The sequence below is a fragment of the Delphinus delphis genome, chromosome 16 (genome assembly GCF_949987515.2).
Source record: "Delphinus delphis chromosome 16, mDelDel1.2, whole genome shotgun sequence".
NCBI lineage: Eukaryota > Metazoa > Chordata > Mammalia > Artiodactyla > Delphinidae > Delphinus > Delphinus delphis.
Window position 1 is genome coordinate 26,846,418 of NC_082698.1, and position 22,922 is coordinate 26,869,339.

At 35.9% G+C, this 22,922-nt stretch overlaps 1 protein-coding gene across 9 annotated transcripts in view; it reads right to left on the reverse strand.

The window, feature by feature from the left end:
- Positions 1-22,922, reverse strand: part of BTRC (beta-transducin repeat containing E3 ubiquitin protein ligase) — a 184,250-nt gene that overhangs the window by 46,921 nt on the left and 114,407 nt on the right. For 8 of the 9 annotated variants that reach the window (XM_060034224.1, XM_060034221.1, XM_060034230.1 and 5 more), the window contains one exon: positions 22,133-22,222. In XM_060034224.1, the coding sequence (XP_059890207.1) occupies positions 22,133-22,222 (90 nt within the window). Of the gene's footprint in view, positions 1-22,132; positions 22,223-22,788; positions 22,883-22,922 lie in introns of those variants that run through there. The other variant, XM_060034226.1, reaches the window with a different exon arrangement.

Genomic DNA, 22,922 nt, shown 5'->3' on the forward strand with positions numbered 1-22,922 from the left:
GTTGGATGAAAAGGGCCTCTCCCATACAGTAAACATCAAGAGGGAGAGGGGATGAAAAACTACTTTTCTAAACCACTACTTAATGTTTCGGGCAGAGTAATAAAGTTTAATTGTCTGGAATCTTGTTGTTCTTTCTGTAAACTTCCTCAGATAGAGGTTGCTCACCTGGATGTTAAATAATATTAATATTACCAAAATAAAATTTCTGTGATGGAGAAAGTTTTAACTAAGACACTTCTCCCTGACTTCTCCCTCACATCTTCCCTTAATTTTAGCATCAGAAAGCTAAGTTCTACCAATAAATAACAGGGAATGATAGAGGCACTGGCTGCCAGAGGAAAACACAGAGACACACTTAAAACGCAATTAAAAAGGAGAGAGAGGCATGGACATATATACACTACCAAACATAAGTTAGATAGCTAGTGGGAAGCAGCCGCATAGCACAGGGAGATCAGCTCGGTGCTTTGTGACCGCCTGGAGGGGTGGGATAGGGAGGGTGGGAGGGAGGGAGACGCAAGAGGGAAGAGATATGGGAACATATGTATATGTATAACTGATTCACTTTGTTATAAAGCAGAAACTAACACACCAATTAAAGCAATTATACCCCAATAAAGATGTTTAAAAAAAAAAAAAGGACATGGGAAAAAATATAGTCAGTTTTAAATAAAGAAGAAAAAACTACCCTCCTCCTCTTTGTGTTCTAATCCTTACATTTTCTGGTCCAATAAAAGGTCTCAATGACTTGGTAAAACTTGCTCCTGAAGAAAGCCTTTGAGAAGCTATATCTAAAACCTGGATTAGGAAAATACAAGGTTTTTTGGGTTAGGATCTCAAGAAGCCAACTCGGCTTTCTAGAAGAAATTCAACTCTTTCCAAATGCTTGTTAATGCATGTTAAATGCAGCAAGAAATAATCCTATGAGGCAGCAGCACAGGCCTCTCTTAGCTGCAGTGAATGAAGTAAATGACTTGTAACTTCTGGAAGTCTTGGTTATCTGCAGGTAAAACTTTAATAACCCTTGGAGCATCAAGGGACAAAAGACATTTCTCTCTGGAATACATGGGTAATTGTCTTCTTAATTTATCCAGGAAAAGCTTAGTTTGGATGCAGCATCTGTTTTTTTTTAGCAGAGGTGATCAAAATAACTTGCTCAAATTCACGTAAGTTAGTAGAGTTCAGACTAAATTTCAAAATGCAGTTGTTACAAGTGTACAGTTTTTCTAAAATGAAATTCTGGACCTTTGGCTTTCTAATAACAATGAAGCTCCAAGTCAATGACTAAGGCTAAATACAAAACACTAGGACTATTTTGTATAAAAGGATAAAGACATTTTCTATAGCCAAAAGAAGTTTACATGAACACCAAGACCACAAGTGCTACACCGAAGCCAGTTCAAATGTCTTTCTTAAGGAGTTCATATTTATGTAATAGAATATCGTAAAAAAATAATACCATGATTTTGCACTGATTCTATCTGAGCACTACCATGTGTTCTTGGCTAAGTTACTTAACCTCTCTGTGCCTCAAATACCTCATCTGTAAAATGGCGATTCTCACAGTACTTAATTGGAAGGGTTAATGTTAGGATATAAATAATACATATGAAAAAGCATTTAGAATAGTACCGAGCACATAGTAAGGGCATTAGCTCTCATTATGCTTTTAACTAGAGAACACTGCAATGTACATAGTTGCTGATTTTTTTTTTTTATTTGTGGTACACGGGCCTCTCACTGTTGTGGCCTCTCCCGTTGCGGAGCACAGGCTCCGGACGCGCAGGCTCAGCGGCCATGGCTCACGGGCTCAGCCGCTCCGCGGCATGTGGGATCTTCCCAGACCGGGGCACGAACCCGTGTCCCCTGCATTGGCAGGCGGACTCTCAACCACTGCGCCAGCAGGGAAGCCCCATAGTTGCTGATTTTTATAAGCTTAATAATTTTATTAAATACAATCTTCTTCACTTTTACAATAATATATGCCCAGCAACCTTCACTTTCAAACTAGATTTTAAACTCTGAAGGACAGAGATCGACATAAGCCATTTAGATATATACCGTAACTATACAGATATGTAGCAGCAGCTCAAAAATATCAGGTAAATTGAAATTTCAATCCAAGCTAATGTAAGGAGTGGATATTGCTTTTGGGGAGTAGTGGTAAATCGCTTTGTGGTTGTAAACATATTTGGAGTCCCCTTCTCGTACCAACAAGGATGCTACTATCACTACATTGATGCTTGTCCCTAAGTACTCTAACTTAATAACCTTTAATCCACTGTTTTCTAAGATTAGTTTCAACATTTTAATGTAATAAAATATTACTATGTAAAAATTTAAGAATGAGGGTAAAACTGAACTAATGATGAGTGACATTTAACAACTGGTGAAGACAGGAAAGAGCAAAAGGAAGACCTCGAAATATGTTTTATGATGTGAAATAAAAGACATTTGAACATCAATTATTTTTCATTTTCAATCTTTCAGAGCAACTGCCAAAACATATTCCCATAACACTCAAATTTAGTGAGGGAAGAACCATAAGGAAAATTATTAGAATGGTAACAAGATTCTCAATACAGTACCCTAATTTTGAAAATCCACTTTACTGATTTCTACAGTAAATACAGGATGATTCCTACATCCTGTAGGGTACAGAGTACATTTTGCTTCCTTCAGACTTTGTACTTCAATTTAGTAAACAGTAAAGACATAGCTAGGGCAGAAATCAGACTGAAATTCCAGCTGTCATCAGCATCCACCCTTCTTTTTCTCAAAAATTAGCAGAAAAATGATTACTTTGTGATTTTTGTCTGAAGGTTATTTACATTTCCCCCACATGGGCACTATTTTTATGGGGTTTCGTGGGCCAGAGACTGCAGATTTTTGGTGTTTTGGAGGAAATACTGAATCTTGGGTGTCACAAAAATTTTCTTTTTCAAAATGGGACAAACCCCCACCAGGGATTCTGTGTGTGTTTGTTGGGAGTGAAGGTGGGATGAGAAAATGAAAATCAGGAAGATAGTTAATTCCATACTGTTTATGTGCTTAATTTAGAAATAGGACTTGTATCTTTTCTTTGCAGAACTTGGCTTTTCTTAAAGGATGAAATAGTTTCTATAAAGACATTTTCTGCTTTACTACCCAACTTTTTACTTCACCTGGGTGTGGCTTAAGCTCACATGGAGCACTATAAATATGAAATGCAAGGGTAACAACTTTTTCCAATGAAGTTTTCCTATGTGCCAAATGTTTTGAAGTTACTCTATTTCCATTTTCTGTTTAAGGAATAAACAGAGGCTTTGGAAATTTGATGCTTTGGAAACAAACCATTATGAAAACTTTTCTTATAGTTGATTCACATGTGAACAGCCAGCCCCACAGCAAAAGTAAGACAGCATGATGGCCTAGTCCCATCACTTATTAGCTATGTGATCTTAGATAAGTCTCTGCTGTTTGAGATCTCATCTGTAAAATGAGTGGGTGGATGGAATAATCTCAGGCTCAGTCTGGCTTTTATATTTTGAGTTTATGGTTCAGTTCCATGGTAAATTAAAATAGAGTTGAGGGAATACATTTAAAAAGAATCATTCTTCACATTTTCTTACTAAAAAACTAACATATTAGAGTTTAAGTACACATCTCAAGTAAAAAATATTTTTCATAATATTATTTGGACAGGCAATATATTCCAAAATCCCAAGAATAAGTCAAACTTTTCTGCAACAACTGAGTTTTTAATGCAAAAAAATGTTATCATTCTGAGTGTGACAGGTACACAGGTAACATTATTATTCTCTTAGTTTTCTACATGCTAAAATATTCCATAATTAAGAATTTAAAACTTTACGGTGTTAACCTTTCTCAGGGCTGACTCGAGGACCTGAAGACCTAATGATGTCTTGAGGTTTTGTGTCTCAATGTGCCTCATTTCTTTCATAATTTACTCTCATTTCCCCACCCACCTTCTCCATAGTTGCCAGTATTTAAGGGAAGGTTTTCAAGAAAACTGTTAATAAATGAGTGTATCTCTATTAAAAATTCCTTTATTTTGCATGGAGATAAAATATTGTATCAATTTAATATACCAACTTGTCTTATTTAGGGCCAAATCAAAGTAGCAGGGCTACATGAAGAGTCTGCAAATAGATATGAAAAACCTACTGGGATCCTCTTAATGCTTTATCAAGGTTCTGCTGTTCTCGGCCAGTTTAATTTTCAGCATGATAGCCCATAGCCTGCTGTATCTTAGAGACCTTTTTCTGTCAATTCCAAAGGCCATCAAGTGTCCTCAAGGCCAAGGTGATACATCAGCTACTGTATTAAATAAAGATATATGAAAAAGAACTGGGCCTCAATTTCCATTTGAAAGATTAAATTTCACTGGAAGTTACAAACATAATTTGTGGCACCATCTGCCATGGTGATAGTATTTTTCAATACAGAGCAATCTAATGGGCCTACATTGTAAATAAATAAAGATGGAAGAGTAGGCTGATAGCAGAATGGACATGGACTAAGACAGTAGCAGTGACTATGTTGGGTAGGGTTGGGAAGAAGACAGAATCAAGACATTTGGGAGGATATATTTCTAGGGATAATAGCAAGGAGCCTGGGCTCCTTGTAGATGAAGTAAAAGGAACTGTGATTTTAGAGGCAGTACTACATAGTACCAGACAAGCCTAGGTTCAAGCCCTATGTCTGCAATGTACAAACTATGTAGGCTTGCGCAAGCTAGTTACCCTCCTTAAGCCTCAAATTTCTTCACATGCAAAGGGGAATAATACCACGTATTTCCCAGGGTTGTTAAAAGAAACAACAGGAGATTATGTATAAAATACTAAGCACAGGGTCTGGCACATAAATGCCTAATAAAGGTAGTTGTTTTCATTTGCTAGTATGTAGAAACCATCAGAGCAATTCGGCCTGTATCAGGACCTGCCCACCAAACTCTGAAAGTAGTTTTAACTGAAACTCCATACAAAATTCCCCAGGAAGGGGAATTATGACTTGGAATATTTTAAAATATGCTAACTTGTCTAGCCACCATTAGCTGATGTGATTGGGGATAGAATTGTGAAGAAAAAAAGAAAATTTAAGATGTGATTAGACTGTAAGAGAAGCTTAGCAGAACCAGGCTCAAAGGCTCTGGGTGAAATCAGAGGAAACTACAACTTAGGGAATTTTTGTGTGTACTGAGTTATCTCATTTAAACAAATATATTGAGGACTTCCTATGTGCCAATACTATATTAGGTGATGCAAAGGTCACATAGATGGTAAATACTGATAAGTTGATTCTAAAATTTATATGAGAATACAAATGGCCAAGAATAACCAAGGTAATATTGAAGAATAACAACAAAGCTAGAGGGCTTACTATCAGAGTTCAAGATTTGACAAAGACCTATACATATATGGTCATGTAATTTATGACAAAGAAAACAATGCAGTATAGTGGGAAATACATGTTTTAATAAATGGTGCTAGGTCAACCGAATATCACATTTTTTTAAAAAAGCACTCTCACCTCTACCTAACACAACACACAAAAATCAAATGGAGTGCAGATCTAAACGTTAAAGGTAAAAAACGATAAAAATTTTAGAAAAAAAAACATAAGAGTATATCTTCATGACACTGGAGTAGGCATAGATTTCTTAGGTAGAACTATGTGAGGCAAAGATTGATAAATTGGACTATATTAAAATTAAGAACCTCTGTTCATCAATAGACATCATTTTAAAAGTGCAAAGGCAAGTCACAGAGTAGGAGAAGATATTCGTAACACATGTATCAAAGGACTTATATCCAGAATTCATAAAGAACTCCTACAAATCATTAGGAAAAATATATAAAACACAATAGAAAAATGGGCAAAAGACTTGAACAGGCACTTCACATCTAAGTGGTCAATCAACATATAAAGAAACGCTCAATTTTAAGTGTTAAGGGAAAGTTAAATTTAAAAACACGTGACAACAATGTGAATATACTTAACACTATTGAACTGTACACTTTAAAAATGGTTAAGATAGTAAATTTTATATAAATATAAATTTTTATATTTTTATAATATAAAAATATATTTTAAATATATAAAAATATAAATATATGTTATATAAATATATAAATATATTATATAAATATATAAATATATAATATAAATATATAAAAATATATTATAAAAATATATTTTATATTTTTATATTTATATAAATATAAATTTTTTATATAATTTTTTTTTTACCACAATTAAGAAAAAATACAAAAACCCACAATGGGATACTGCTACACACCACCAGAATGCTTCAATGAAAAAGCCAGACAACAAGTGTTGTGTAGTGAGGAAAAGGAACAATGGAACTCTCATTAACTGCTGGAAAGAGTATAAATGGGTACCACTGTCAGGACATTCTAATTCCCCTCCTAGTTACATACACAATAGAATATATGTATTCATTGTAAATATATACCGAAAAAATTTTGTAGTTATCAAAATCTGAAAGCAACCCAAATGTTCATCTACAGTAAAGTGGATACATAAATTTGGTATATTTACATAATGAAATACTACACATCATTGAGAATAAACAAATTACAGGTATATGCAATAATATGACTTTCAAAAAACTATTTGAGTGAAATAAGTCAAACAGTACAGAATGTATACTGTATGATTCCATTTACACAAAGTTCAAAACCAGGCAAAACTAACACATGTTGTTAGCAGAGAGCATAACGGCTACCCTTGGGAGGGGAATGACAAAGAGGGCAGGAGTGGGTTTCTGGTCAGGTTCTTTTCCTTTCCTTTGCTTAAAAAAAAAAAAATCTTGCTGGTGGTTACTCAGATGTGTTGTTCACTTTGTGAAAATTCACTGAGCCAAACTCAGGGTCTCCCAAATACTGTATTAGGAACACATTATTATATTCATAAAAAGAGAAATAAGGGTGAATAAAGTCCTGTTTGGTTACAGATAGATAGTCCTAACCCTTATTTTCTGATATAAATGAAACAGGGAGTTCTATAAAAAAGATTTAAATTTTGCCATGGCATAGCCTTAGCCTCTATCTTCGCTTACAACCCTTTGGCCACATACAGATAACTGTTCCCATATGCCACTACTCTGAACAAGGTTAGAGCTCCCTCTAGCACTTTTAACTAAGGAAACATCACAGGGCTTTACAGAGCTGACACAGTTTGGTGCTGCCCACGGTTAAATGCAATATGGTGATTTTTATTTTTAATTTGCTTTAATTGTTGCTATGATATGAATAATTAATAGGCTGCCTAAGCCAGTTTTGTGAAGTTCACAATACAGAAAGCCAGGAGAGAAATATCTACTTAGAAAGGAGGCTTAAAAATGGTTATAACTGCTATAATATTGGAGAATTCGGAACATTTATTCATGATTTGTGGCAACATTATGTCTCACCAACAAAGAAGCATGCTACCAAGCACTTCCTACTAAAAATTCTTCTGATCTTCATCAATTTTTCTCTTCATGGCTTCATACCTATATACTGTACCTATAGTACCACACAAGAGCGAAGTAGGTCAGTGTTAGGAGAACCTTGCTCTTCCGTGGAGGAGAAGAGGAAGGTTTGGCTGTAACACTTAACCTAGTTCCATCCATTCTAAAACAAGTATTTATTAGCATTAAATAACCCCCTGGACAATAGCGACCTATTCAAATTAGCCTGTATTCTTCGCCCATGCTTGTAAACTCCCTTCTCCACTGACACCTTAACCAATGGAAATTATGTTATCAGTGCTTCCACTCAGCAACGTCTGTTTCACATTTGGATATGCCAGAAAGTATAATTTAGTTATAATGTTGTAATCCTACACATTTCAGGCAGCATTTGAGCAGTCTCTAAAAGTTCAATGATTATAATACACACTATCTGAGAATGCAGCCAGAAATAAAAGGGGCTTCGTTTTTCATTGTTGGGTTTCAAATCTTCCCCTCTCTGAAAGAAACACTGCTTTTCAACACTCTTGTTAAAATACAAATATAAAGCCAGCTAATTAATAAGTCCCTTGAATCAAGGAGAATGAAAAAGAAGAGAATATAAAGAACCACCTTAAAAAATAAATTCATTTTAGCTAAGACTATTATGTGTTCTTCATTATTCTGCATTCTAAAGAAACATTTTTTGAACTATTATAAGGAACAAACATTTCCTATCAACCTTTTCTTAGCATATAGATCCCTCAAAAAGTGTGTCCACAATTATAGGAAACTTTAACAATTTCTGAGGGAAATTTTTTTTTTTAGCATTCTAAATGGAGATTAATACAAGTGAGGATGACTTCCTCTCTCATGTTCTGGTTACACACAAGCACCACTCTGCCAAAGACAGTACGGCATGGACATTAGTACTGGATCGTTCCTGCACATACCACAAAGCCATAATGCCAAGTTACCAATTAGTTTGGTTTTGCATTAGGTCTGCTGGTCACATTAACACAGCCACATTCATTCCAAGGGCAGCTCAAACTAGGGGTGAAATATTATCTGAAAACAATTATTCATTAAGCTACTGAGAGCTTCAATCATTTGTGTTTTTCCTGAGACAGGATCCACTACTTGCTTCTCTTTTAATTCACCTAGTATCTGCTGGGAGCCATATATCATGAACTAGAACAAGAATGACAGATCTAAATTAACACAACAGAAAAGCTATTCGATGCTGCTTCTTGGTTTCTCCACTTCACTCTCTTTTGTGGCATCCAAAGGCTTCAGAATCCTGGCATTAATTAAGCAACAGTTTTGTTACACACAATCAGAGCCTGAAAAGAAAAGCCTAACAGACAGTAAGAGGAGATTACAAGGTTCAATTAACAGTTTTACTTTTTTGTGGTTGCTAATTGAGGTATTTTTAATTTTTATCATCTCATATAGAATGCTGAAAAGGAAAATACTGTAAGTGTAAGAGGAGAACACAAACCTAAAATGTATTACTGTATCATGATTTTATATAACCAATTTGCATACTTCTGTGTTTTCCAAATCATGGCTATTTGTTAATAAATTATTAACACTTAATAGGCACCATAGAGAACTTTTTAGATAATCCCCTCACATTTGCTACATCTGCCCTAATTTCTATGTACTAAAATTCACAAAACACAATGATTGAAAGCACATGGCCATGGGGTCAGACAGTCTGGGTTCAAATTCTAGTTCTGCAACATACCTTGGGCAAATTGCTTGATATCTCTGAGTTCTGGTTAATCTATATATAAAATGGGGTTGTATGCTTAATGAGATTGTTGTGGGGATTTAAGTGAGAATGTATATAAAACCCTTAACCCTTAGTGTCTGGCACATTGTAAACATTCAATAAATAATGGTGCACAAATGCTGTAAAATTTGATGACACAATCTCTGGATTTTAATACTTTAAATAATATATATCAGACTCAACAAATATAATTTGAGAATCTACCTTCTGCAAGTGAAAATCAGTCCTATTCAGACTCTACAATGAAGGCAATTTACTTTTGCATATAATTTGCCCTTTATAGGTAACTTTTACCACACATTTTCAATTGAGGGAGAAAACAGGGAGTAAAAAATAGTCTAAATCTCAAAATTTGAAGTTTCAAGAGCACTAAATAATAGCATTAAATGGAAACCAACAGCAACCTAAACAGCTGAGTAAAAAATTAGTTATATAAGCAAACTATTATATATAGAATTGGATAAACAACAAGGTCCTACTGTATAGCACAGGGAACTGTATTCAATATCTTGTGATAAACCATAATGGAAAAGAATATGAAAAAGAATGTATATTTATGTATAACTGAAACACTTTGCTATACAGCAGAAATTAACACAAAATAGTAAATCAACTATACTTCAATAAATTAAAAAAAATAAGTTATATAAAACTCTCACTTAGAATCTACTCTTATTGCATGTTCTCATGTTATAATGTTGAGATAGTGGCTCCTACAGTGTCCCAGGCTAGAAGTATTCAAGTTTACATTACTCAGTACTCAAACCTTTGAAAAGCATCCCATATCCTTTTATCACTGCAAATGGAATCTACTATAATCTATAATGTGATGTCTACACCTATTCCCTATCAAAATGTAAAATATAAAAAGTAGTTGTATTTCTTGGACTTATATTCAGAACCCACCTCTTCTCCTTAAGTATTACCTAGAGGAAAAAAAGAAAACTCCTTCAACCGATCAATTTTAAAGTCAAAAATGACATTATACTAATCCTACCCCCTTCCCCCAAAAAAAACCCCAAACCAAAACAAAACCCCACACATATTAAGATTCAAGGAAACTGATTTTAAGTCTCCTAATTAAACTATCAGGTTTTAAGTACTCCAACTACAAGAATAAGAAAAAATACACAAACTGGAAATGAACCTCACACATAGATGTAAATAAAGCCACTCTTTAGGTTGCCCATTAATCCACAAGTGGCATATTCATCTTATTTACAGTATTATACCCCCTGCCATGATATTCCATTACAGAGTCACGCTACACACTCCACAGTTAACACTGTAGGAACCATCTCTTTTTAAACATGGTTTTCTCTCTGTATTTCCCTTTAGGCTTGCTCCAAAGTTTTTTGTTTTTTGTTTTTTTAATCTTTATAATTAAATTTCTTATGCTATTAGATATTCCAAGAAAATGTGGCTAAAGTTAAAGAAGTGGTGTCTGAGGTATAAAGCATAATTAAATTTATGGTCATTCTTCTAGAAATACTTAAAATTTTCTGTTTGTCGTGGTCTTAGTGCTCCACGTGACCAAGTGCTTCTTACATATATTTATATGTCAACTGTAACTATCGAAAATTTCTATTCTTTCCATTAGCGAATATCCAGGGAGATTTTACACACACACACACACACCACAGAATAATATTTATGTTTATTTGCTTTTTGTTTTCATTTGCTTTTGATCAACCTGTTTCTTAATTACTCACTCCTGTCCCAATCCTCCTCTTTCCTGTCTGAAACAGGGGATTCAAGGTCCATCTATTAATTCTGATACCCTCATCATGTCTTTACAATCACCAAACTATCTAAAAGCATGCATACTTACAAAAAATATTTACTAAAGTGTAATCAGACAGAGCCTGCGCTTTGAAGCCCTAAGGGACATTTTTTTGTTTTAACTGATAAAACTAATTACCAAGTTTAACCAGGAAAAATAAATTTTTGAAAGGACTGCCAATATATGCTTACACTGTAAATCCTGATACAGCAATTCAAATGAGATTTGTATTCCAAAACAATTTCTAAAACAATTACTAAGGTAAGGTTACCACCTTGAACGAATTGTACTGGACTCATACTAAGGTGTTACCATACTCATAATAAGTCCAATGACATGAGGTCATCTTCAATCCTTTAAAGATCTATGTTTACAAGGTAGGTGATTATTATTGAGTAAGCATTTAAAATTGCATAGAATTATTGACTAGGTAACCCAGAGTATTTAACGCAGTTAGTTAAATTTTCTGGAAACAGTCTTGCCACAGTTCAGGCAGAACAAGATATTTTACAAGCAGTAAGGGGTGGGGGGATGGGGAGATGAAGAAATAATATTTGCTAGATGTCAAATGTTCTATATAAATCAAATGTTGAAAAGCTATAGGTGCTTTGTAGTGTGAGGCCAAGTATAACAGAAGAGATACACAGGGCCTCCAAATACTACTTAAAAATCAACCCGTATGCAGTAGAGCAAGGACTCTGAAGTCAGAGAGATGACTCAAAACTCTATAGTTTAGATATGTGAAAAGTTTTAATTTCTCTAAGCTTCAGGTTCCTTATCTGTAAAATAGGGATAGTATCATCCATCTCATCAGGTTGAAACAGACAACATAGCTATCACAAAAGTGCCTAAACACAGGGGCTTAATAAATATTAACATATTCTCTCTCTCCCCCTCAAACTTTTGAGTAGTACAAAAGTAAAAATAAATATCTTCCATCCTGAAGTTACAAGAGAAAGAAAATGGACCTTTAAAAATTCCTTGTATAGGAATATACCCCAAACTAATAAATGAGGAGGATGAGGAACTTAGAAAAGATTATCACATCCTCAGAGATAAAACTGGTTCCATACATAAGAACTTTAAATAAGGGTGTGTTAGGTGAGATCCAAAGGACTAGACTAATGAAAATTTCTCTAAAGTGAACCCTACTGATGAGATTTTGGATTAGTAGAATTTAAGGTGACTTGGCAACTCTAGCTCTGTTAGGAAATTAAAAGGGAGTTTCTTGGTCCTTCAGCCAGTTAGACATTTCTGTTATTACTATTATAAACAAACAAAAAAGATGCCCTCAAAAAAAGAAACATCTATTTTAACACTCATCTTAAGAAACAAATCTCACTGGAAAAGAGCTCTAACAACAATAACAAATATTGGCAAGATAATTAAGTCAGATGGAATTCCAGAATCATAGGAAAATGGAAAAACACAATTTTATTTTTGTAGAAACTTGGTATAGAGAACATTTAAATTCATAGCTCATTTGCCTTACAAGAAGCTGAACTCACGACACAAGAATAAAATTTTACATGTATGAATCCTGAGCTCATGGGTACTGAAAGGTTCAAAAGGAAAGCTCAGGTTTCACAAGCTTTGTAAGTGATCTATTTATACCATATGACTAAGAACATACTTATTTATGGAGAGCTTATGAGCCCAGGCTTCTGGAACTGTCACTAAGAGAGAAGAGAACGAAAAGCCACAAAAATCCATAAAAGCAGTAAGACTAAAGATCTCTTCCAGATTAAGAAATGCAGAAAAGTTATCACGCAAAATTCTAACAAGTGGGCTTTAAAATACTAACATGCACAGTAGCACCATTCTCTTATAGAGTGTAGGGGGGAAGTCCTAGAGACTATTTAGTATTAAGTCACTGATCTTAAAATACTGATACATTTAAGTCTTAATGAATATTTTCAGGAAAAGCTATTAGTCAAAAAACAAAACAAAACAAAAAATCAGGTTTCTGACAGAATTGCTAGAGCTATACTAAATATTTTTAGAGGGGAAAGGAAGGTAGGGAGATAGGTACTAGGAGGAAGTGAAGAGCCTTTGTTCTGTGAGTTCTGCAAAGAAGTAGAATATCAGGGACTTATATTCTGCAAATACAGTAGCTTAGGGCTGCAATAAAGAATTTCTGTTAGTTATATATATTATTTTAAAAGTCCTATTAACTATGATGAGAAAAGATTAGCTTACACCTAACCTGAATATTTCATACTATACTTTAGGCTCTTTCCTGTTAATTCTATACTCAGATGGGTACCTGATAAACTGGCTTTTATGTATTAATACTTTAAATAAGTGCCTAAGACAACTGACTGTTAATATTAAGAAAACAAATTTATTTTATATGTCTTTGGAAAATATCTGGATTCATCTACATAGCCTATATTACTTGCTTTTACAGTAAGCCACTAAACTTAAGATATAAACTCTAAAATACTGCAAATCCTGGTGGTCTCATATACCTTCCCATAGTCAAAGCCTGTCAAAGGTGGCCAAGAAAACAGGCACTGATTTGGTGGAGAAAATTTGGCTCATTGATGTCTTCCACAGCCTAATACCATATTTTCCAATATTTCAGGGATGATTAACATGGTTACAATTTTAGTATAACTGAGCTTTAAGTGGATGAACCAGCCCTTAGTCTCAGCTACTGCATAGATTTTCCCCCCTCTTCCTCCTATAAACACCATTCATTGATAGTCAATTCTCAATTATATAAACTGAAATAGCACAGTCCCCCACATACAGAAGTCAATGACATACAGAAAAAAAACCAAATAGTGAATTTCCTAATAAACAGAATCAGGAAAGGAACAGAACTTAAATATGCCATAGCTTACTGCCTGCATTAGGGTCCTCTTTTGAATAATTCAAAGTGACAGAAGTCCTCCAAACCAGAAAACTCGCATGCTACTTGCAAGGAAAACTCTATATTGGAGGGGTGGGGTGGTAGGAGGCTGAGAAGGCAGACCTTTTAAAATTTTAATTTCTCTGGTTACCTGATTTTTAAAAAATCAAAGGTTAAAACCCAGAGTGCAATGCCAAAGAAACTGTAAAGTTCTAAATGACCCTTGATAGAATTACCGTCTACAGATCATTAATACATCAGCCATATTTGTGACAATACTTTGGAAAGTAGGTAGTATTTCTTTCTTTCAACTGAAGTAAAATTGGCATATAACACTATATTAGTTTCAAGTGTATAGGCAGTACTTCTTAAAGTCTGTAAACCAGCTCTAGAGTGGAAACAAAATGCCTGTATACAGCAACAAAGTATGATGTGAAACCCAAAGATTTTTCTTTTTCATTCCCCTTTAAGGAACTGTGCCTGGCATTGTGCAGCTGTGGTGTTGCCTTCATCACTCCCAACATTTCCAGTCTTGCTAATTAAAAGGTTGATCACAGAACAATGCTCTTCTCATTAATTTCAGTGTTCCGATTGGGCAGGATCCCTGCTTACCCCACCTGATCTTTTCACACAGCTGAAGTTAATGTGACAGGAGCCCGAAGATGGATTACCTGCTACCATATTGCCCATCGCCTCCAATCAGGAGCTATCTGTGTAAACTGATTGTTCTAATTTGCTCTCATTATTTTTACAATATCAGGAGAAAATAACGCACACAGCTCACTGTCAAAGCCATGAAAATCAGCCATTAGTTAAACCCAGACACTGAGTGGCTTTATTAGAGGCACTGCAGTTTATTGATGTAGCTCCAGTCAAACAAGGCAGCATTTGCTTCAGTAGAAGGAAATGTTTATACTGAAAGTAAATATTTATTGTAATAATACCCACAGCAACACGGTATCTTGAAGAATCCTGTCCTTATTTTATAAGCTTGGTTTTGATACAAATTAACAACAATGAACAGTTGGGTTGGCATAAGTAGATAACATTTAATACACACACAGTAGCATGAAAATCTGTCTATTAACTCAAATATGTGAGCACTCTTCACCTCCTATACCCTATATAATAAGAAACTCTATTCTGTGACTACATATGCTAATCAATCAATAAATAGTGGAGGTTCTATTTTGCACAACACAACAACAAATATTTTTCTAAAGCAGCAATTTTATGACTTAGGAATCAAAATGGTTTCTATAATGATTATATAGGTATAGGTTTAAATAATAAAAACTGTAGCCTTTTTTTTTTTTTTTTGGCGGTACGTGGGCCTCTCACTGTTGTGGCCTCTCCCGTTGTGGAGCACAGGCTCCGGACGCGCAGGCTCAGCGGCCATGGCTCACGGACCCAGCCACTCCGCGGCATGTGGGATCTTCCCAGACCGGGGCACAAACCCGTGTCCCCTGCGTCGGCAGGTGGACTCTCAACCACTGCGCCACCAGGGAAGCCCCAAAACTGTATTCTTATACAATGTAAGTGATCAACAAGAAGGATTATTAATCCTAGTATCACAGAAATTCACAATATATTTCAGAATTGGAAAATAAGAAGCATAATAAAGCCAGCTAAGCAAACAACAATCTGGGTTTTAAACCCTTCAGTAAGAGACGGTTTCTTAAAGCAGAAGACAGAATTCTACACAAAGGTTTGATAGTCAATGAGATAATATCTTTAAAAGATTTGTCCTGGGCACAAAGAAAATATATTTTCCTGTTGTAAAGAAAATGCTAAACTCTAGAAGAAAATATATGTTAATTTGGCATTTCTAGGCTTGCCTAGCTGAGAACATTTTGTAAAAATGTTAGCTAAATGCTGCCTGAACAGCATTTTGGGGGGGCTGGAGAAGGAGGGTATAAATAATGGAAACTGATGCCTTTTAAATAAAGGAATTTAATCCACACATTCTACCCCCATTCCCCTTTTTAGTATTAGAAGGAAACATGGCTTCCTCCTGTTTTCTTTCTATACTAAGATTCCTAGGTAATGTGAAGGCAAGAGTATGCCCTTCTTGCTGCTCCCCCTTTAATGACCACTTTTCTTTTTCTAAGAAACGTGTGCCACGCTTTTCTCCTTAAAATTCCTGCACTAAAGACTGCACCATACTGCACTCCGCAAAACGTGCTGATGGCGCCAATTACAAGCCCCCAGCCTAACGCTCCAGCCCCCACCATTCGGGCAGATTTATGCGGACTCTTGCCGACGTTATTACAAGTCAGAGTTTATTGGGAAATTGTTACATTATGCGGAGTGTCTAACAAATTGCTTATGCTGCTATAATTGGATTACAACAGCCGCTTGCTCCCACCGGTAAGATTAGGCAAGTAGGACTCCTGCCGATCTCTGAGCGTTAGCAGTAATTTTATTTGCCTTGCCTCTCTCTTTCCTAACAACATGCCTCTCTCCCTGCCAGCTGTCTGCTGAAAAGGCACAGGCTTGTTCCTTGGCCCTAACAATGCAATTACAGCCCCGCAGATCGCACTGTTTGTGCATTAAGTACAGAGCCAAAACGAGGCGAATTGATCGTTTGACTTTTGGAGAAGCCATGTGATCTCTTGGTGCGGGTTATCCGACATGCATCAGCAGGCAATACTGCAGTCAGTTCTTCATGAAAAACTTTCTTCCTTCATCCTACTCTCTCCCAACCTTTCCTTTTTCACTGAGGGAGACAATGACTGGGCTCATCTCATGCTAATCTAGATCAACCCACAAAGACAAACTCAATCTTATTAGCTCCCTGGCTAGATAGAAATGTGAATAGGTTCTAGCATCTTGAAGCACCTCAGTTAGATATATCAGTGGTTCACAACAGTTGAACCACTGCTGCTATCTAAAAAAAGGCTCATAAAGAGTTCACTGAAGGGAAAAAGTTTACAGAAACACCGTAGTTCAAAAGAACTACAGAAAGTTTTAGGTTTTGGCAAATAAAACTGCCTTGGAAAGTCTTTGTTATAAGCTCTGTCTATTCAAGGAGCCATCAAGAAATCAGCACCGAACCTGTGTCCTGCCTTTCTCCACAGATCTGCTCTGCTGGAAGATGCTGGCGGCCAATGTGCAGAATCAATGCCTCTGACTTCAGACTTAAAAACAGTCAGTCTGATCCCCATTCAGGGCAAAAGTTTAACATATTTTGTTAACAGCTTTCAGTTTCTTGTTTCTTTTTCTTGTATGTTTAACAATGAGAGCAGTAGCAAGGAGACTGTTCAAGTATTTACTGTGAATCTAGACTATAATTCATGAAGATTCTCACTGGGGTCCTAACTTTTTTTTTTTAATTAACTTTGCTGAAATGGTTGAAAATGACTTTGAATTTTACCAATTTTAATACAGACCAGGATTCCTATTTACACTTTCCCCTCCAGTGGCATATGCTACTTAGGGTTCCTGAAGCTGATTACACAACAAATGTGCAGTCAATCTGCTGATCCATTTTGGTGCCCCATGTTTGTATTCTTAAATATCATGCACATCTAGAAGGTTATGTATTCTCATATCCTTAATCTGACAAACACACAAACTGTTGTCTATAATGAGGATTCTTGATTCTATTATTACTTCAAAGTGAGCTTGGAAAAGTCACTGTACTAGTATTTCTCAGAACCTCTCTGTAACCCCCATTAACATTCACTAATTAATATAAATATTTAAAGATGGAAGAAAAAACATTACTTCTGAAGTTAATTCCTGCCTCTTTAATACAGCAATAAGCCTAATGTATAAAACATTATACTTCAGTTTTTCCAACCACATCAGCCTCAATGATATGGTTAAATCTTAATATATTCTCCACAAAGCTATTCTTTAGACCCAACAGAGAAGCTTGTGTGCAGAATGGACCATCTGACATGCTACTTGTGGAACAGTATATTAAAGAAGTCTGTTAACACGTAGTTTAAAACTCAAAAGAAACTCTGAACAGCTGAAATGCCTTATAAATAGCACAGACCCAGAGGAAGTGCAAACGTCTGCATTGTGAATTGTAGATCTTAATTACCGACAATGGCTGGTACAGCAAGTAGCACAGGAAAAAAGTGAAACAGTTGCACTGTTCATGGTTGGCAATAATTCTTCAGGAAAATATTTACTATCAATCAGTTATGAGAAAGGGGACTCTGTGCTCGTAAAACAGCACGTTGCTTCTCATACCAGGACCATTTTGCTTCAGCATAATCTGAATTTAAACAGCTTGTTTCCTGCGGATATAATTTTGGAAATAAATAAAACAAGTCTTCTATCAAAATCTGGAGTGAGTGGAAAGGAACATCACATTTTTCTGTCTCAGTTGCAAAAAGATTATTAGTCTAAAGTAAAAAACAATAACAACAAACAACAACAACTACAATACAGAACACATCTACAAAGGACTATGGAAGGGGTTTATTTTCTAAACATAAAGAGGCAGAACTTCTCCGACCTAGGCAGGAATCCAGGCAGATGTGTTCAAAAACAACTCAGTTTTAACTGTATGTGTATGTGTGTGTGTAAGGGTAAATTAGGGAAAATCCTGAAAACAAAAATTTTCAATAATACTTGAAGTCAATAAAAATATAACAAAAATTAATGCTCTTTATTTTTCCAGTAAGCTTTCTTTACCAATTAAAAAACATCATGAAGGTTGACAATTAGGTACAACATGATTATTGATTTTAAAGATTAAGTTGGAGGTCAATAATGACTGTCCATTTAAAGCTACAATAAACACAGAGCTTATCATGTTCCAAACACAAACCTCATGAACTACAGGGCTATAATTAGTAAGAAGGAAGGCTTTGGAAGAAATAAAAAACATCTCAATGCCTCCAAATATTACTTGGATTAAGTTATACTATAAAATGACCCTTCCTCCATTTTTATTTTAAAATATTTTCTTAAGACTCATTCTTCAAGTCAGAGATTCAGAAGATTATTAACCGAGGGTGGCTGTAGTTTGCCTTACAACTTTGTCTTCTTGTATTCTAAAGAGGACTAAGGGTCTCTTTTCATACACCTATTATAAAACATTTATTTTAAGATATCTCTGGCAAAGAAGTCACATACAATATATTATAGGGGTCCAAACATAACAGGATTGCTGTTTTTAAAGGGACTAACTGGTATTAATGTCTTATATAAACAGTTTTCAATAATAAGGTCTTAGACTTTAATTACCATCTCTACCCAAACCAAAGTCACACCTATCAGAATTAGTTGTTTTGAACTAGAGGACCAAAATGGTTGATATCACCATATTATAGCGGCTCTCCATGGAGGTGGACATTCAAGGCCACTTTGGAGCACAATCTGAATCAACAACACATACTTGTACCAAGTTAAAAACCAATGCAGCCATATCAAGTATAGTAGGTGAAACTATCCAGTTAAGGGCTAAAGGTGAAGAGCATGAAATAGGGACAAGCTTACAGACCTACAAAAATAATGGCAAGTCATTACTTTTCAAAGGGCAAGCAATAAATGAGGCCAGTAGAAGCAGCACAGAATCATGAGATACACATAACATATGTAAATAAAAAAGGGAAAATTCTTCCTATTCCTATGTTATTGGCACTTCACTGGAGACTGTTGCAAGAAAGAGAATTTTCAGCTACATGTTTTTATTTGCCATTGACCAACTGATTATTTGGCTCAGATCTGAAGCAATGAACCAGAAGATGAAGATGGGCCAACAAAAGGAATCAGAAAGTTAGGTGGGTTCCTAAACTAGGAAATGATAGAAATCATTATTAAATTAGGGTGTTTAAGGAGATGATGAAAGGATATAGGTGGCAGAATAATGCTAAAATAAGCAAGAATGGGATGAGAGGGTCACCATTTGAGAGCAATGGAAACAGCAGCAATGAGCAAATTTATTTCCTCACTCAAGAGCATAGAAGAAATTATACCATTGTGCCAGATGCCACAAGATTTCTAACCATGCACCGCTAAAGTAGAAGGTAGAGGAAAATATAAAACCATCATACAGACATACACCAACATAGCTATGTAGCTTAGAAATCCTGGCTTACAAAGTATTGAGAAACAAAAGGAACAGATGCTCACTTGGCCAGCTCTCAATGTAACTCATTAAAATCGTCACCCTGTCCTTGGATCGGTGCTCATGCTAAGATTTTACCTTGTTTAGCCAGAAGTCACCCACTTGTGATGAAACTGAGAACAGCATGGCCAAAAAGGAAAAAGATTATTTTCAAAGGCCCAAATTATTGGTCTCCTCAATGTACAAATGCTAGATAAAAAGTAGGGTCAATCAGCACTTGGCTAGTTGTGACTGTATGACTGAAAAATAAATACACGTTAATTTATAATATTCATATTTTGCAGTAAATTATTAAGACATTCTAATTTAAGAACTGAACTGATTAACTCTACCTTTTTTCACTATAACTTTTAATAAATTCTGACATTTCTTACATGGATCATTTCCAATGGTTCTATTTTGTATGATATATTTTCAGTTGATAAAGTATGTCCTTTATCAACTGAAACTACTTCATGTTTTAAGAAATAAAACAAAATAAAAAATATTGCTGCTGGGGCTCCCCTGGTGGCGCAGTGGTTGAGAGTCCACCTGCCGATGCAGGAGACACAGGTTCGTGCCCCGGTCCAGGAAGATCCCACATGCCGTGGAGCGGCTGGGCCCATGAGCCATGGCCGCTGAGCCTGCGCGTCCAGAGCCTGTGCTCCGCAACAGGAGAGGCCACAACAGTGAGAGGCCCGCATACCGCAAAAAAAAAAAAAAAAAAAAAAAAAAAAATTGCTGTTCCTTGATTTTTGTAAACACATGATACCGGCCTGGCTCTAATAATAACAGTAACAGAGACCCTGAGTGTATAGATTAAACAATAGATTAGACAATAGATTAAACTAGTTAAAGTTGGGAATGTTGTAAAAGTGACAAATCCCTGAATAGTTATAAAAGGCAGTAATTTTGCAGATATGCAGAGTAGAAGTCTAGAAACAGAGCCCGTACTGTACTTTTACTTACTCCTGGAATAATTTAAATGGCTGAAATCTAAATTTCGGTCAAAGTTCCTGAGTAATTAGAGATGGAAAACGTGAGGCATAGTTGATACAATTATTAGATTGTAAGATCTCTAATACATAAGATTATTTTTGTATTTAGGCTATAGATATGGCACACATTTATACATAAGAAACAAGAAGCTCCATATGTGTGATTAAACATACTTGTCCAGTTAGATCAAGATCACCAAAAGCGGTATTTTTATCAATAGCCGCTCAATAAATAATAGTGATATAATAATTGGATTTTCTATAGCATATTTCACAATCCTACAATGGTGTACTCTATACTTATTACATTTTAAAACCACCACCAAACTTATGAGAATAACTGTATATTTTTTTATACAAATCTTTTTTTTTGGGCCGCGCCACACAGGATCTTTAGTTCCCCGACCGGGGATCGAACCCGTGTCCCCTGCAGTGGAAGCAAGGAGTCTTAACCACTGGACAGCCAGGGAAGTCCCACACAAATCTTATCTGTAATAATCCATAACTAGTGTCAAGCAACAAATGTGAATTAGACTAAAGTGTGACCAGAACACATAATCAAAAAATTCTGCTGCAACTGAAGAGAAAGAAACTCCAACTTGCAATCTGCTTTGCATAAAATGATGCCTCCTACATTCTTTTTAAAAATCCTATAATAGGAACTTCCCTGGTGGTCCAGCCGTTAAGACTCTGTGCTCCCAATGCAGGGGCCCTGGGTTCAATCCCTGGTTGGGGGACTAGATCCTGCATGCCCAACTAAAGATAAAAAGCTTGTATGGGGCTTCCCTGGTGGTGCAGTGGTCGAGTCTGCCTGCCGATGCAGGGGACACGGGTTCGTGCCCTGGTCCAGGAAGATCCCACATGCTGTGGAGTGGCTAGGCCCGTGAGCCATGGCCGCTAAGCCTGCGCGTCCCGAGCCTGTGCTCCGCCAACGGGAGAGGCCACAACAGTGAGAGGCCCGCGTACAGCAAAAAAACAAACAAACAAAAAAAAACAAAACAAAGATCCCACATGCCGCAACTAAGACCCAGCGCAGCCAAATAAATAAAAATAAAATAAATATTTTAAAATCCTATAATAGTCTTTAATAGCAATACTGAGTAAAGATGTCTATAGATAAACCATTATTATCATGTGGTATAATATATATTGATGTGTAATATTACTTACTTTGGCCACACAATTTTCAGTCTTCATAGCAGTGCTTGCTAGACATACTGTCTCTTGATTTAAGCAGAGTCTGGCACAGCTGTTGTAGGTCTGTAAAGAGAATTTTTTGGAAATAGGTTTAAATACTGAAATACTGTCATGTAGTTTTCAAATTCTGCCTTATTTCTCAAAATCAGCACACAAATAGATCCTATGTGTAAATACCAGATTTATGGGAGCTGCGGGACAAGGTAGACAGGGGGAAGTAAAGAAAGTGAGAGCCCAGAAGTGCCACTGATGTGCCCATGAACAAGTATGTGAGCAGCAGTGACTTTACTGTATATACGAAAGGTAGGGGTGTCAGTTATTCAAAAATGGGCAAAGGACTTGAACAGAGATTATCCAAGAAGATATGCAAATGGCTAAAAAGCACATGAAAAGATGCTCAACATGACTAATCATGAGAGGAATGCAAATCAAAACTACCATAAGATACCACCTTACACCCATTAGGATGGTTACTATTAAAAAAACAAAACAAAACCAGAAAACAAGTGTTGGTGAAAATGTGGAGAAATTTGAACCCTTGTGCACTGTTAGTGGGAATGTAAAATGGTACAGCCATTGTGGAAAACAGTATAGTGGCGGTTCCTCAAAAGAATTAAAAATAGAATTACCATATGATCCAGCAATTCCAGTTCTGGGTATATACCCAAAAGAACTGAAAACAGAGTCTTGATGAGATACTTGTACATCCATGTTCATAGCAGCATTATCCACAGTAGCTAAAATGTGGAAGCAACCCAAGTGT